Source organism: Capsicum annuum, chromosome 1 (genome assembly GCF_002878395.1).
Source record: "Capsicum annuum cultivar UCD-10X-F1 chromosome 1, UCD10Xv1.1, whole genome shotgun sequence".
NCBI lineage: Eukaryota > Viridiplantae > Streptophyta > Magnoliopsida > Solanales > Solanaceae > Capsicum > Capsicum annuum.
This window is the reverse complement of record NC_061111.1, coordinates 213,740,090-213,758,431: the sequence shown is the minus strand read 5'-3', so window position 1 is coordinate 213,758,431 and position 18,342 is coordinate 213,740,090. Positions and strand designations below refer to the sequence as shown.

Here is an 18,342-nt window from a genome sequence, read left to right as displayed (position 1 = left end):
ATGTTGGTGATACATTAGTGAGCGGTGATAACTTGGAGTTGATTGAAGAGACAAAAATTGCACTCAAACAAGCTTTCAAGATTAAATACTTGGGGAGATTATGTATTTTCTTGGCATTGAATTTGCTAGATCAAAGGAAGAAATCATAATGCATCAAAGAAAATATTCTTCGGAGTTGATTTCAGAAACTGGATTAGCAGTTGCTAAACTAGGTTGAAGTCCTATAGATACAAATGAGAAGCTTACTTCAAGGTTATATCATGAACAGGTTGGGAAAATGGAGGAAGATCGTCTGATTGATCAAGCCGCATATCAACAGCTTATTGGGAAGCTACCATATCTAACTGTCACAAGACTTGATATAGCTTTTAATGTATAGACCTTGAGCCAATTTTTACAACCACCTAAGAGATCACATATGTGAGCAGCTTTAAGAATTGTAAGGTACATTAAATATCAACTAGGACATGGTTTGTTGTTATCCATCAACAACAACACTCAGGTTACTGCCTACTGTGATGCAGACTAGGCAACATGTATATTGACAAGAATATCTTTTACAGGTTTTATTATTAAGATTGGTGATTCATTGGTGTTCAGAAAATAAAAAAGACAAACAGTTGTATCTAGAAGTTCTACTGAGTTCAAGTACAGAAGTCTTGCAACTACAGTTGCAGAGTTAACTTGGTTACTTGGATTGTTAAAGAAAGTAGGAGTGAAGTTACACAACCTGTGATTATATATAGTGACAGTAAAGCAGCACTACAAGTAGCTGGTTATCCTGTAATCCATGAAAGGACAAAGCATATAGAGATTTGACTGTCACTTTGTGAGGAAAAAAAGTTTAATAAGAACTGATTACAACAAGGTACATTGCAACCAAAGATCAACCAACTGACATATTTATAAAGGGATTAACGAAGGTGCAAAATGAGTATCTGAAGTCCAAGGAGTTCTTGACATTTTTCTACCTCCTAGCTTGAAGGGGATCGTTAATTATAAAGCTTAGAGTACTAGCTAAGCTGCTGGTTGTATTCAAAAAGTTGGTTGTTGGTTATACACTGTTAAAAATATTAACAGTGATCAGTTAGTTGTGATTAGTTGACTCACTTAGATGGTAGCTACAAACTACTATAGCTTTTCTCATTAGTATATATACACCTCTAATGTATTTTAATTTATTCATTCTATTCACTACTCAATAACAAGATCATTCTTCTCTTCCATCTTCTCCTCTGTCTCTTCCTACATTCCCTCTAAATGTATAACCACGGAGATAACTTGTTTGATCCTTAATTAGTTCAGGATTTCAATCTCTTTACCCATAAAGATAGGAATAAGGTATGAATACATCCTATCTTCTCCATACATGAATTATAATGGACGTATTGTTATTGGACACACAAAACCATAAAGAAAGAGAAACAACACAACAGTTGCATATAGCAAATCAGTGATAGAGTGGCAAAATAGACAGTGAGGAAAAAATAAAGAGAACGATATTGTAGTGAGGTGGAAAATTAAATGAAGATTCTTTCTTCTAAGTGTGTAGCGGTCTTTAAATATGTTATTTAGATTATGAAGTGTAAAATTTTTGTTGTAGTGATATCAATCACTCCTCTCGTGTCCTGATTTTACTGTTAGAAGTGTTTTCCATATAAAAATTATCAGTGTCCTTTTGTCTCATTTTATTATCGTTAATTACCTTATTTTGGTGCTTCATAATTATTGTAGTTATTTTTCTCAACCATATTTGTGTTGGTTTATATGACAGACGTAATAGTCATACATATAATTTCGTGGTCTCGATTTACTTTGAAAAGTTTAAAGGCAAACAAAGCTTAAAAAAGATTTTGAAACTTGTAGTCATAAATATATCATAAATTTATAATTTCAAAAATATCATAATATTTGTGGGACTATAAAATTGAGTGAACTGAAAAACCTAAGTAGTAGTCAGTCTTTTTAGAATGAGCTTTATGTTTCCACATGATTGGAACCAAGGAAGTAATGAGTGAACAACTTATTCATTAGAACCAAACTATGTAGTGTAGAAACAAACAAGCTGCCTCTTCTGTATTAGAACAAAAATCTACAATTCTTACCTTGACAATTAACTGATTAAAAAAAATTGAGATGTTTTTCTATCTTTTCATGGCTTCTTGAACCGGAGGTGGGGTGATGGTAAATACAGCAATAGCGTGGCTTTGTCGCTCAATATTTTCTGCCCATCCTGAACATATCAATTTATTTGAAAGATTAGCAAAATCTTCGAAGTGCTGAGAAGTAACGGAGCCACAAATTCTAATTAAAAAAATTCTCAACCTCCTTTAAGTTAAGTGAAAAGGGATTCAATTGAACCTCTTCCATTGAACTAAGTTGTGGCTTTTAGCCATGGGTTCTAGGCCCCTTTCGTCGAAATTCAATTGCCTACCCTTATAGAAACATGCATTTTAATAAATGAATTCACAAAATTTTAGTGTCACTAAAATTTTGCGAAGTTCTTTTGATCAAAATCAGCTATTATTGGGCTTCATGGGACGATATATTTTTCCCTATTCGAACTCAATTTTTAGAGGCTAAGTACCATCAAAGAAGTAATATTGTTACCAAGGTAATTGTCTCTAAAAACCCTACTGCTTGGAAAGATCAATTCAAGCAATATTAAGTTCTGGGACAATTGGGCTCAGATAAAACCTCTTTTACTTGGCCAGTCAATCCAACTTTCAAACCTGGTAATGAGAAAGTTAAGACATATCATCAACCATCAATGGGATTCAAAAAATATTGAATATACTATGCCAACTCCAAATATAATTAGAGATACTTCAATTGGTAATGAGGATAGAGATGATAAGGCTATCTGGAGTTTGAGACAATAATGTATACGTTTCTTGTGTTACTGCTTTTAATAGTCTTAAGTATTGAAATATTGATTCTCCAATTTGTATTTATATCTGGATCAAGAAAATATGTTTTAAGATCTCCGTTTTTATGTGGAGGCTTCAAAGGAAGAAATCTCCACTTCACTACATGACCAAATTTAGTACTCCCTCCGTCCCAATTTACATGATGTAGTTTGACTTGATACTAAGTTTAAGAAAGAAAGAAACTTGAAACTAGTCGAACTTGAATATGTGCTTTCGAATCTCGTTTCATGTTAAAATGGCTTTTGGAAAGACGTCCAAACACGTAGGCGACACTGCTACACCTAGAATTGGAGCAAAGTATGTCTTAAGGCTGAAAAATTCAATGCAGTTATCACAAGCAAAATGATCAACTAGGGCAGACCAATAGGCAACAAAATTGGGAACATTATTATGACCTCGTATCATACTTAATTCTGTAGTAACAATTATAGTGAAGCTCAATAGCTCTTATTCGAATCTCCAGGTGTCTCAATCAACATTTGGAGCAGCGAAGGTGGAATTGGAGACTCTAATTGTGGTTCAAATGATCTATGGGATCAGTACACCACTTTCGGGCATCCAGATATCATTGATGATGTCAAATTTAAAATGGGCGAAAGAAATACTATAAAGTTGAACACTATTATGAGGAAGGGAATGAAGTTGCGAACAATTAGCTAAAAGTACTACTCTTAATTAAGAACTTACTATCTTTTTGTAATAAGAATTAGGTCAAGCACAATGTTCAACGGCACCAAAAAGAATGAATAAGCTCCAATTTCCTCCCTTTAGAAGAAGAGCTAAGAAGACCACTAGTTGAACTTTATTGACGTGGTAGGGGTCTTACCAAACCCCTCGTCACTCGCCAGATAAAAACTTCTAAGTGGATGGAGTTTGTGGTAGAATGCTATGTTTTGATGAGTGACAAACTTCATTCACCGGATCTTGTCCATTTTTGTCTGATTATGATCGGACTGTGATTTATATTTTGATGATTACCTAACCTAGTGGAAGGATCAGTTACATCAACTGATGTCCTAGTGTGTAGTTTTGCAGTTGTACGCATTTTTCTATTGTGCTATATGTCCAATACTATCTGGTAGTGTCAGCACATTAGTGGGACGAATTCTTAATGGTCCTTTCCAGCATCCACCAATAAGGAAGCTTCACTCTCAATGCTCATTATATATAGTCATCAAACTTGAGGAGAGAAGCTCAAGCTTTTGCAAATTCTGAAAAAGTATTCTCTCAAGCAAAGGTTTCATCTCAGCTGATATTGCAAAAGTTAACAATAAGAAACTTTTTGCTCATAGTGACATATGTTTTGTTTCTAGGCTGATTGAGTTTTTGTTTTGGTCTTACCATTGTAAATTCACGTCTCATTCTAGAGATTCCAATGAGTAATTTTTGTTGAGCTTCTTGTTCAAATCTAAGTTGTTTCCTAATTAGAGGTAGCTAATGAAGTTCTTACAATACAGTTATTATGAAGGCGTGTTGCAATAGAGGTATTAAAAGGTGGTAGAAATTAGGAGGTTAATTCCTAGGTTGTAATTGAAGGTTGCTCAGAGTTTAGTAAAGTTGATTGGTGAAATCTTGCTAGAGTAGGTTATGGTCTTACTCCCTTGAGCAAGGAGATTTCCACGTAAATATCTCTTGTTATTTATCTTCATACAATTTCTCTTTGTGTTCTTATTGTTCTTTGATATCCTCATATATGGACCTGGTATCGAATCAAGTCTTAATTGTAGTGGTGTACTCTTATGAACCATCAATTGATATCTGAGCAGGTCTTTCTACAAGGTAACACCTCGAGAGGGTCATGTTCAATATTAAATATCCACCCAGTCTTGAGGAAGAACAATCAACTACTCGACCTCTAAGGTTCAACCGACAGTTCTGTAGTTAGTGAAAGACTATAATACATGATTTTACTATGGTGGAGGATAGTGAGTAATAAGATGTCATATGTGACGGTCTCTACGTGTCAATGAAGGTGGCTAAAGAATGTGAAATCTCTCAATTTGTTCGCAAGAGCAGAAAAGACTTCAATGAAGATGATATGAAGAAGATTGAGAAGAATTATAAAGTGAAGAAAACTCTTTAAATGAGATAGGACCTGATGAATTATAACACCCCGCATTTCAGCCTAGAACGAAAACTGTCATTTCTACGTATAGATGTTTCAAAAGCCATAAATCCTATGAAAATTTGGTATGTTAATCAATTATGTAGTGTGGGAACCTATTTGAGCATGAATTGAGATCATAGAGATCTCTTAAGTCAAGGTCAAGTTGAAAGCTTTCCTATCATTCGAGTTTTAGTGAGGGTTGAAACTTGAATTAACTTATATTGACCATAACTCCTTGTATATGACTAACTGGGTGGACTACTATATATCAAATGAAAGCTCTTTGAATTATTTTTCCAACGATATCAATTTCGCCTAAATTCGATACCGAAGTAAAAAGTTACGCCCATTTTACTCCAGCATATCAGCTTGAAAAACTGAGTAACGACATTTCTAATAACTTATCACGTTTCTGACGACTTATTAGCAAATGTCGTCAGCCTTAGGAAGAAATCCATAAATTTTAGCCCCAAGTGATGACATTTGTGATGACTTATCACAAGTTTGACGGCTTATCACAAATGTCGTCAGTCTTAGGTAGAAACCCATAAAATCCAACTCCCAAGTGATGACATTTCTAACGACTTATCACAAGTCTGACGGCTTATCAGCCTTGGTCGTCAGCCGAGATTTTCAGCAATTGGGAAGCAGTTTAGTAAGGGTATTTTTGTCCTTTTCCTTCACTTTCCACAACTTATAACCCTCAAGGAACGTATTTTTCTTCTATTCTCCTTAGTTAAACATCTCAAAATTCTCTACACACCTTCAACCACAAGGTTAGGGTTTCTTTCAAGATCAAGCCCCAAGACCAAGAATTCAAGAACTTCTCCAAGAGCACTCCAGAATCAAGCACCACCATCCTAGAACTTTCAAGAAAAACCTTCAACAAAAACTCTCAAGGCTTCAAAAGTCATCTTGTTCTACCAAATCAAGCTAAATAAGGTATGTGGGTTTTGAACAAGAACACCCTTTCGTTGTTGTGCCCAAAAGTTTTATTTTTTCTTAAAGAATTTCGTATTTTCAAGATGAATTCATATTATTTTGCTATATTTCAAGTTTATGAGATTATGGAATTGTTCAAGTCTTGAATTGCATGATTATCTTATTTAATTATGATATAAATTGAGAGTTCATGACATAAATTGCACATTCCTATATTGATATCATATTTTTAAGAATTTCCAAGATTTGTTGTCGTGAATTGAGACTTATTGTGAAATTGTGAGTCTTTGAGAATGACTTATTGATACTTTTTAAAGTGTTTCAAGAAGAGTACATATATTCCTATGTTATTGAGACTTTAAATCTTATTCATGATAAGTCTATCAAGATTTTAAGAAAGAAGTGAGTTTTGATCCTAAGTTAAGAAAAAAATCTACATCTTTGATTTTGAGATAAAGGGGATGAATTTTGGCTCCCATCACATATTGTTGAAATATTTTTAAGGTGGATTTCTTATGTTCTGAGCTAAGTAAGGGAGTAGTATTTAGCATCGAGTTGGGCTTGATTTCAAGGTCTCATGCCCCAGAACTACGTGTCCCCATAGGTTTCTGATTTACCCCAAGTAAGTTAAGATAGTGATCACTAAAGTTAAGGTTCTATTCGATGGCAAGGATAGAACAGCTCTCCCCAACGTGGGTAAGACGTTGGACTCCATGTAGCTCACATGGTTTATGTCGGTTAGAAAAAACTCCCAAAGATGTCCCCCACTCTTGAAATAGTTTTATTGATTTAAAGTATTGAGATAAAGAGTTTACTATACAGAATGAGTTTCAGATTTCATCTAGCTTACAAGTTTTGAGAATAAGTGGAGGATACAGATTTTAGAAAGCAAGTTAAATGACTCACGAGATTTATACATGTTTCATTATTCATGATTTATGAGATTTATATTTCAGATATTATTCAAGTTATGTGAGTCATTTATGTCAGCATGCATAATTTTATAAACTATGATGATATTGAGATATTGTTTACTTATTGCATTGCACCCCCAGATACTCAGTACATTTTCAAAGTACTGATCCACATATACATCTATGTGATACATTGTCTCATAATGTAGGTATAAGACTTAGTATGCACATTCAGATTCAGTCAGCTCGCAGTTTCCAGTCAGCAGGTGATGAATCCTTTTAATTCAAGGGTTTGAGCCAGATAGACAGTTTGAGCAGTTTTTTATTTTCCTATTTCAGTTGTATTGAGTTGGGATAGTTGGGAGTCATGACCAGGCTATCTAAAGTCAGTACTAGTAGAGGCTTCATAGATAGTCAGTAGAGTTAATGTATTCAGTTTCAGTTTTATTTTGGTAAAAGCAGAGTTGTAATCTTGTAAAGTTCAGATTTGTATTGATCAAGTTTAGAAAGTTTTTTGTTCTCGCTGATTTTATACAGAATTAAGCATTTTATTCAGTTGCTTATGAGTTATGCCAGTAGAAGGGTTATCTTGGAGTCACTTGTGACCCTAAGCACCGTGTGATGTCTCGGGATACGATTTCAGGGCATTACATGAATACAACCGGGTCTCTGCTTGTGAATCTGCTAAGGAGATATGGGAACCTCTATAGAATGCTCATTAGGGACAAGTCATATGAAGCAATCAAAGATTAATGTGCTTACTACTCAGTACGAGTTGTTCAATATGCATGAAGGAGAATCCATTCAGGACATTCACACTCGAATCACATCTATTGTGAGTGAACTCAAGTGTCTTAAAGAAAATATCAAGATGTACAAGCTACCTAGGAAGATTTTGAGTATTTTGCCTTCCTCATGGGAAAGCAAAGTGAATGGCATTTTGGAGGCTAAGGATTTGAAAAATTGACCATGGATAAAGTTATTGCGAATCTAAGAACTTATGAGCCTAAAAGACAAAAGGATTCTAAGACAAATGATCCTAAAAATGAAATGAGCATGGTCCTAAAGACTAGCAAAGATGATTTAAGTGAGGAGGAATAAAACATGGCTTATCTCACTTGAAGATTTTTAAAAAATAATGAGAAGTGAAAGTTTTCAAAACAAAGAAAACTCAAGAAGGGAATTTAATGAAAATAATCATTGTTTAAGTTATGAAAAACTAGGTCATTTTATCAAGGAATGTCCTCTCCCAAAGAGGGTCTACAAGGAATATGTTAAAAGTAATCCAGAGAGCACTCGGAGAAAGGACTAGGTTCCCGATAGGATCAGAAGAAGAAAAGTTGCTGATAAGATGATCAAACAAGCTTTGGCTGTATAGAGAGACACTTCAAATGGATCTAAACCTGTGAATTATGACCATGATGCTTCCATGGTTTCTCTCGAAGATAAACCTACAAGGTTTGATTCCTTGTTGCTCTTATGGCTAATTTCTATTCGAAAAGATAAGGATTAAGTAAGTTTTCTTGATGTCTATTAAAGTTTGAAAACTTATTCACATAAAAAGTTGAGATCCTTGACCAAAATGTTAATATGCATACTATGATGTGGTAGAATCAATGGAATCCTTGGTTGTTACCTAACTAATTTTGAGATTAAAGAAACCTGTCTATCTTCAAGGATGCATAATCTTAAAAAAGTCATAAAAATGCTATGTGTGAAAGCGGTAAATTGGATGCTAAGTTGTCAAGTTGTTCAAAAGACTATCTGCAAGGAAATGAGGAAGCCAACATGGTTCAGGTTGATCTTGTGACTAAGCTTAGTAAAATCAGTTTTGATATTGAAGCCTTACCAAATCGTAACAAGTATCTTGAAAAGGAGCTGATTAGAGAAAATAAGGAGCTTAAAGCTCTCTCTAGTGGCATACTTAATAAAAAACTATAAGCTAGGATGAATAATTTGAAGTCAAACTCTCGTGAAGGTCTTAGTTCTCAAATAAACAAGAATCCTTAAAATCCTCATAGCAAGTATGTTTTTCTCCCAAATAATTGGCTATGCACTTACTATGGTCAAAATGGCCATTATAAGCTTTAATGTCAGTCTCTTGTCAATGATAGATGAAAAATTCCAAAGTATGTTGAATCCATCAGAAACTTAAGGGGATCAGGTTCCTCAGAGAAGAAACTCACATCACTATTCTATACTAGAAGAAATCTCATTCATCTCGTTTTTAATACCAAAGAACCAAAGCTTATTTGGGTTCACAAAATCAAGAAGTGACTTAGTGGAAGAGGTCAGAGTGAGAGAAATCAAACAAATAGTACAAATGAGGTACATGGTTAGTGTTTGATCTAAGCATAAAATTAGTAAAACTTTAAATCTTCTCTCGCTCATAACAGTCATAAAGACAACATGTCTTCTGAAATTAGAAAAGAATGAATATGTTGATCATTGAAGAAGGGATGTGGGACAGTAGACTTAGTATCATTGGTTTCTTTTTGATAGAATTTGTTGGTATCAAGGATCTAGTGTGTTTGTGAATTTTCAAATGGAAATGTCCGTAGAATAAAAGAGGCACATGTTTTGTGACTTCTGAAAACTACTCAAGGTCCTTCAGAGATAACTCAGTAGATTGAATAATATTCGATTTGAAAGGGATGTGCACAAATTCTTGTCAAACATAAGGATTTTTGAGCCTTTAACTCCTCTCAAGATGTCATAGCTGAAATAGGGTGTGAGTATTTGAAGAAATATTAAGGGCGATCTAACTCAATCTTATATTTTTATAGGTATACATTAATGGAGGAGTCACACTTGAGTAAGGATGGAACATGAATTACTTGGAACATTCAGATGCAAAGATCTGATCTTCTGCTCAAGTTAATGTTTTTGTTTCTACACGATGACTATTAACTATGCATTTTTGATAGATTTTTTTAATATTCTGTTGTTTTTAGTCCTCCCTATGCTCATCCTTAATTTCTCTTCAAAAGTATAGGACATATGTCAAACCTTTTCTTGATAGAAAAATCTCCATCGTCCATCCATATTTTTGTTTCTTTATGTACCTATACCCTCTCCTTAATCCTTTATGTACTTTCTCTCTAAAATAGACCTGGTGACCTAAACCCCTTTCGTAAAACTTTTTTCTTGAGATATCTCAATTAATTTTTTTCTTACTCTTCTCACTTTTTACGATGGAAAGAATCTTTATCTCCATAGTCTCACCAAAGTCTATTGCAAAATTCTTCCATGATGTTTCTCAAAATGAAACTAATTAGGTGTCATCTCATACTTTAAATTTAGCTAGATCTGAAACATTCTTTTCTCCATAAATATGTTAACTTGACTTCAACCCTGCTCTAGTAACTGAAATGCTTCTTGATTCATCGAGAGGAGGTATCACAATGGTAAAAATGGAGAATGATTCTGAAATATCTAATCATCGTAAAGTAGAAGAGGATAGTTTTATTAAAATTCAGCTCACCAGAGACATAACTAAAATCTCCATAAAATCTGATAAAGATAACTCTTTCATCTCTTAAGTGAGTAATTCCTTGAGAACTCATTAAGCGATCAGGTGTCTCTATTGTCCAAACGAAAATAGTATCTATCAAAGAAAGTAAAGAGAAGGTCTATGCATAAGCTCATGAGTGCTACACTATCCCAAATAGTGATACATCACTGCTAACAAAGTTCTTTGAAACTATATCTGACAAAAGAAGGGATAGACCTTCTGTGCTGTATGTTTACTCTATACAAGTACCCGTTATGATTGAAGAAAAGATACATAAGGGATTTCAAGTTGATAATGGAGACTTGGGATAGGTTTAAATGGAAGGGAAGATTAGTCACCTAAAGAGAAAGTTGTCTTAATTTCCAAGATGAATCAAAGAGTGATTACGTTAAAAGAAAAGAAAAAGAAAGGTGCAGTCATCCCATAATTAAGGGTTTGAAATTGAGAAAAAAAATTATGACATTTGTAATTAGATAATACTCTTTGGAAGAGTATTCAATCCTACTATTGCAAATAGGTTTGAGATGAATTCCCTCATTAATCTTATTGATGCTTAAGCATGGTTTTATTTGTTTGATTCTATAGGTATTTCTTATATTAGTGAGGTTAGAAACTTCTATAATGATCTAATGTTCATAGAAAATGAGTTATCACTTGATGCTGCTACAAATGAAATCAAGTTCACCCTAACAACCTCACTACTTGGAAAGACTCTTGGTGTGCCTATTTTTGGGTTGAAACTGTGAAGCACAAGTATGCTTTTGAGACATTCCCTAACAATATTACCAAATCAAAGTAGTTGTTGGGGACCTTAGATTACTTATAAAAGAAATAAAGCTTGAATTTTTAACTTCTTTTTGAATTGGTTAGCAAGGTGCTACTTCCACGAGCTAAACGTCGATCATGTAAATCTATATTTGATTTCTATATAATGGAATCTCTAAACTCATGCACTCCAATCAGTATGCCTAAATTCATGATTGAGTATATTATTAAGATCCATAAGCTGAAGGAAGTCAATCATTATCTGGGCTATGAATTTCTTCTCACAAAAGTATTTGATCACTTTGGCATAAAGCCAAGATCTAGTTCTGGTACTATTGGAGAAAAAAAGGGAAAAATTCTCACTTACTACCCTTGTAAAGTGTGAGTTTGTTATAAAGAAGAAAAGAGTTGGTTCTAAGTCTGCAATGTTAAATCTTATTACTTCTTAGGAGGTGAGTAATTTAAAGATAAAGGAGTTGTAAACCATGGTAGCAGAAAAGAAAGATGAAATTGAAGCACTAAAAGGTCAACTGACTGAAGTCACAAAAGGAGTTAATCTACAATAGGTGTCTCAAATCAAGATATGGTTGAGTTCATTCATCTAAAAGAAGAGAATACACATCTCAAAGATGAGAATACTCAGTTAAAAATCAAGAATAAGGCACTGATTTATGATAATCGACTGCCATGAAACATTTTGATCACTTTTTTATAATTGTCTCTCTACTTTTCATCCTAGTTGATCCTTTATATCTTTTAATTCATTCCACATTCTTACATTCCTCTTTTTTTGACACTAGTGTATGATTAATTCCATGCGCACGATTAATTCCCTTTGTATAACTCAAATACTAACTTTCTAATGATTCTACATATTTGCTTTCATATGAGTTTATTCCTATTTTATATTTATTGTTGTCTTTTTTTATGCATAGTGCTTATTTGATTTTGTGATCCTTTTTAATGATGCCAAAAAAGGCAAGATTAGGAAAATACTATTTTGATCATTATTGTGACTGGTGAAAGGGGGAATTGGTAAAAAGAGAGAATTGGTGAAAGGAAACTGATAGGAAAAAGGTAAGATAGATATGGGTTTGTTGGCCTGATTAGATTATGTTGGTGACAGGGGAAACTGATGATGCTAGTGACGGGAAACTAATGTGTAAAATTATTGTTTTGAGAATCTAGGTTTGTTATCATCAAAAAAGGAGAAAATTTTTAGAATGATATATTTTGATGATTGACAAACTTCATTCACCAGACCTGGTCTTAGCTTGTCTGATATGATTTATGTTTTGACGATTGCCTAATCTAGTGAAAGGATCAGTTACATCAATTGGTGTCCCAATATGTAGTTTTGTAATTTTATGCATTTGTCTTATGTTTCAGCTATCTAGTAGTCTCTGGTAGTATTAGTACATTAGTAGGATGAATTCTCAGTGGTCCTCTATAACATCCACCAATGAGGAAACTTCTCTATCAATCCACATTGTATACATTCATCACACTTAAGGAGAAGCTCAAACTTAGGCAAATTTTAAAAAAGCATTCTCTCAAGCAAAGGCCTTACCTTAACTGATATTGCAAGACTCGATAATTAGGAAACTCTTTGCTCACAATGATATATATTTTGTTTCTTAGTTGATTGAGTTTTGATTTTGGTATTACAATTGTAAACTCACGTCTTATTCTAGAGATTCCAATGAGTAATTTTGTTTAGCTTCTTAGTCAAATCTAAGTTGTTTTAGAGCTGGAGATATCTAATAGAGTTCTCACAATAGAGTTATTGTGAGGGTGTGCAACAATAGAGGTATTGCAAGGTAGTAGAAATTAGGAGGTTAATTCCTAGGTTGTAATCGAAGGTTTCTCAAAGTTTAATAAAGTTGATTGGTGAAATCCTATTGTCGTAGGTCATGGTTTTACTCCCTTGAGTAAGGAGGTTTCTATATAAACATCTCTTGTTATTTATCTTTTTGCAATTTCTCTTTGAGCTCTTATTTTTCTTTGATATACTCATATAGGGATCTGGTACCGTATTAGGTCTTAGCTATAGCGATGGACTCTTACGAACCATCATTTTGATAAAAAGAAAAATATGAAGGAGAGTGGAGGGACAACAATAAAATTGTCTCTGTGTGTAAGCAACTACTAATGTTATTAAGGTAGGGTGTACAACCCTTCACCGACATCGTATGAACACAAAATATTTAATGCACTAAACTGCCTATCCGAAAAATCCTTTTTAATCTCTATTGTTCTATTGTAATAAATATTGCTATGGATACTTTGGTATTTTCAGTATAGATAATAACAAATTACCAAGTGTAGGGTCAAATCCTTGACGATGAAGCTCTCGATATTCTTGACATAATGCACAACAACAACAAGCTATATGAATCAGGCAATCAAGACAGTAATTCCCTTCCAACTTAAATTTTCTTCTCAGTTTAACCCTGTTGTAAAAAGTATAAAGAGGTGTAGCAAAACATAAGCAACAGAGCAACACGTCTATTATCACTCCTTCCATGCATGCTGTCCAAAAATATTAAAAATAAATAAATTAGAGAATAAATATAAATAATTTAAATTAAACTTATTATATTACATATATAATTTTATGCCTTACATGTTTGTCCTTCACTCACTATTTCTGCAATTTGCCCGGATGTTATGCATGGACAAACACATGTTATAAGACCTATACACATGCATAAAATAAGATCATTAATTAAAACATTCATTAGATTATAAAGGAAGTGATTTATGCTTCGACAACAACAACAACAATTATGTTCAATTCATAAGTATATAAAATCTTTTCATGTGTGATTTTTCTCACGTTGCCAGTCTCAAAATAATATAGAAGAAATAGAGGTGGATGAATATATACTGATTGGATTCAAGTTAATCCCATATTTATGATATATAGCAATATATATACATGTGAAAATCACAAAAATTTCAACATATCCTAAATCTTGAACCCACAAATTTTAAAATGTATGAATAATTCACGAATAAGATTATATAAATGTTCAATCCATCAAAAGAATATTCTAGGATAATCTTTGATTGCTATTGGTTGACAATCAACGTAAAACTATTCGAATAGTAAAATGATTAATAAAGAAGAATTACATACAATTTTTGGGGTCTCTAAAACATTCAAAAATGTTGGTTGACCAAGTTGTTCCTTGGATAGGTTTGGTTATTCCAATAGGGGCTCTTTGAATATATACAGAAGACCTATCAAGAGGAAGTTGTTGTGTTGGTAGTGAGGGCATACCATATCCATTAGGTAATAAATGAGGGCAATTAGAATATGATTGGGATGAAGCATGATCTAATGGCTTAGCAACGAATTGGTTATACCCATTTAAGTTTTGCATGAGAGGATACATTTTATTTTTCATGCAGAAATAAATCAGGACAAAACAAGCATGGAAGAAAGGGATAAACAAGGAAGAAGAAAAGAAAAGAGAGGAGAAAGAGAAAAAGGGCTTTAGTTCTTGATGTTCTAATTAATCTTTCCCAAGAATTTATTTAATCAATTTTCTTGGTAGGCAGGGCCATATTGGCTCCTAGTTTTTTTTAATAAAAAAGAAAATGGTTATATTAATTCCACTTTTAGGAGAGGGAGACTAATGAATGGTTATTAAGTATGCAAACTTTGAAACTTTTGTGCCCCTCACATTTGTCATTTGACTATTTTATTGTTCTTTCTTAACTCAAATACTGTAAAATACAATCCAAAACAACAAGTATAAAACAAAATAAAAAGTTGAACAAAGCAAAAGAGGCAACATGCACTATTAAAAATTGAAGAATAAGTTGCATGAATAATAATTAATACTACTAATTGAGGAGAAGATGACTACCTCTCCCACATACCAGCATGGCACACTTGCTAGCTTCTGCTCTGATCTTTAACCTTTTATAATTTTCTATGTAAGGTCATATCGTCTGTAGGTTGAAGATTATCATATTTTATCTAATCACCTTATCTCAGTTCTTCTTTGGCTAACCTCTACCTCTCCTAAAATATGTTATAGCTAACCCCTCATCTCCTTACAGGTGTACCTGTGCTTATCCCCTTTACATGCATGAACCAATAGCTCAATCTTTTTTTTACATCTTGTCCACCATAGAGGTTACTCCCATCTTGTCTTTTATAATTTTATCTTTAATCCTATCTCTGTTAGTATGCAACACGTCTATTTGAGCATTCTTATCTCTGCTATTTTTATTTTATGAATGTGAGCATTCTTCATTGGCTTGCTCTCCGCCTCATATACAATAATGTAGGTTTAACCACCGTTGTAGAACTTACATTTAAGCCTTGGTGACACATTCTTATCATATTGTACCCTAACCATGAGCTTTTACTCATCAACCTTGCTCTAATATGATTTATGTTATCATCCTCAATCATCTCATTTTCTTGGATTATATCTAAGATACATGAAACTTCCTCTCTTGGTATGAATAATGTATCGACTTTCATCTCCACCTCTGCTTTATGTGTAACATTGCTGGACTTGTACTAATGTACTCTATTTTCATCTTGTTTAACTTGAAACCCTTAGATTTAATGGTCTGTCTCCAAATGCCTAGATCTTGTTTGGAAACAATAATAAATTTCAGTATCAATTGTGAAATTCAATATAAATAAACTGCAACAATAATAATATTTCTTATATAGTAGTATCAACAAGTTTTAATAACAACAAGAATGATAATAATAATAATAATATAATGATAATAACAAAAACAACAACAATAATAATAACGATAATATTAGTAATTAATGATATTGAAATATAGATAAGTATTTATCATGATATTTTTAGTGATATATAAAATACTTGAGTCGTGCTAGAGAGTATCCTAAAAAACTATTTTCGCAATGTAAAATGCTTTCCTAGGATTAAACAAGCACTTTCCTAATTAATTAAAAAATATCCAAAATTAAATAAGTCTTCCCTAATTAATCATAGAATACATAAATCAGGATTTATGGAATTGTTGTTGTGAAACTTCTTCCTGTTTGGAGATTGCTATTGTGTTGTGTTTCGGATTATCCCATCGCTTGACTTAGTTATTATTTGTGGAATTGACTGTTTTCTTAATTATTCCATCTAATTTGCTTGTGTCTTTTATTTCCTGCTGTCACTTTATTACTATTGTTATTTATTTTTTGGTGGAGTAGTGGTTGTGGACATTGATGGTAGGATAGGGTCATGTCTGAGGGGGTTGGGGCAGGGGCTATTTTGGGGGTAGAGAGGAGGGTAGGGCGGGGGTGGAGTGGGGACAAAGTCTGGTGTTAGGGGCGGTAGAGGTAGATATGTTGCTAGATTTGATAGGCTGAGGTTGGGGTCTTAGAATATAAGGACTCTTCAGGGTAAGTCTATAGAGATGGTAAAGATTCTTAGAAAGAGGAGGATTAATATTACATATGTACAGGAGACTAAGTGGGTAGGGGATAAGGCTAGGGTTGTTGATGGTTACAAACTTTGGTACTCTGGTAGAGAGAGACGTAGGAATGGAGTTGGCATCTTAGTGGATGAAGAGCTTAGAGGGAAGGTAGTAGAGATTAAGAGGATTAGCGATAGGTTGATGACTGTTAAGTTGCCCATTGGTGGGTTTACTCTGAGTGTATGTAGTGTTTATGCGCCGCAGGTGGGCTTGGATGGGGAGGAAAAAAGGCGATTTTAGGAGGATTAAGATGAGGTGGTGAGAGGAGTGCCTAGTTTTGAGAAGATTGTTATAGCAGGGGACTTTAATGGGCACATGGGGGCGTTATCAGGAGGCTTTGGCGATGTTCATTGCGGTTTTGGTTTTGGGGAGAGAAATGAAGAGAGAGCTTCCTTATTGGATTTTGCGAGGTCCTTTGGGTTGGTAGTGTTAAATTCAAGCTTCCCGAAGAAGGACAATCACCTAATCACTATCCAAAGTGCGCTAGTCAAAACCCAAATTGACCTTTTACTGCTTAGGAGAGGGGATATGGTGTTTTGTAAGGACTTTAAAGTCATTCCGAGCTAGAATATTTCGACCCAGCATAGGCTTTTGGTAGTGGACTTAGGTATTAAGAAAGATAAGAAGAGAAGAAGTGAGGAAAGTAGACCTAGAATTAAGTGGGACGGCTTAACGCCGATGAATGCGTGGGATATAGAGAAGAAGGTGGCGGGAATGGGGGTATGGGAGTTTAGAGGGGACGTGGATGGTATGTGGGATAGGGTGGCTAGATACATCAAGGAGTCTGCTAGTGAGGTGTTGGGTATTTCCAGAGGTCGGGCTAGTCATCGTCGAGGGATTTGGTGGTAGAATAAAGAAGTTAAGAAAAAAGTGGAGATGAAGAAGGGGGCATATGCTAAGTTAGTTGAGAGAAAGAATGAAGATGAGAAGAGGGCTAATAGGGAGGAGTACAAGACAGCTAGGAAATAGGCTAAGTTAGCAGTTACAGTGGCCAAGATGACAACGTTCGAGAGCTTGTATACGGGGTTGGAGGAGAAAATAGGTTGTCTAGGCTTGCTAAGGATAAGGAGAGAAAGGGTCGTGACCTCGATCAGGAGAAGTGCATTAAGGTGGAGGATGGTAGAGTGTTAGTGGAGGACGGTCATATTAAGAAAAGATGACAGTCGTACTTTGATAGGTTATTGAATGATGAAGGGGATAGAGTTATTGTGTTAGGGGAGCTGGAGCACTCAGAGGAGTGTCGTGATTTTAGTTATTGTAGACACTTTAAGGTACAAGAGGTAAGATAGGCTATTCGCAGGATGCGTAGGGGTAGGGCGACGCGGCCTGATGATATTCCTGTGGATTATTGGAAGTTTTCTGGCGAGGCTGACTTGAGATGGTTGATTGATTTGTTTAACGACATTTTCAAGTCGATGAAAATTCCCGAGGCTTAAAGATGGAGTACTATGATCCCTCTATATAAGAACAAGGGTGACATTCAGAGTTATAATAATTATAGGGGTATTAAGTTATTGAGACACACTATGAAGATTTTGTAGAGAGTGGTCGAGTTGAGGTTGAGAAGGATAGTTTCTATCTCAGAGAACCAGTTTGGATTTATACCCAGGCATTCAACGACGGAGGCAATTCACCTGGTGCGGAGACTGGTGGAACACTTTAGGGAAAGGAAGAAGGATCTGCATATGGTGTTTA

General features: G+C 34.3%; 1 protein-coding gene across 3 annotated transcripts in view; it reads right to left on the bottom strand.

The window, feature by feature from the left end:
* Positions 1-14,786, bottom strand: part of LOC107855272 (protein PLANT CADMIUM RESISTANCE 3-like) — a 23,912-nt gene extending 9,126 nt beyond the window's left edge. The window contains exons 1-5 of one of the 3 annotated variants that reach the window (XR_001670220.2): positions 14,315-14,767; positions 13,799-13,870; positions 13,492-13,704; positions 2,611-2,732; positions 2,139-2,233 (exon numbers count right to left, since the gene is read on the bottom strand). Coding sequence is in view for 2 of the 3 variants with exons in the window: in XM_047408867.1 (XP_047264823.1) it covers positions 2,145-2,233; positions 13,492-13,704; positions 13,799-13,870; positions 14,315-14,585 (645 nt within the window). In the remaining variant the exon portion in view is untranslated. Of the gene's footprint in view, positions 1-2,011; positions 2,234-2,610; positions 2,733-13,491; positions 13,705-13,798; positions 13,871-14,314 lie in introns of those variants that run through there. The other 2 variants (XM_047408867.1, XM_016700260.2) reach the window with 2 other exon arrangements.
* Positions 14,787-18,342: the final 3,556 nt, after the last annotated feature.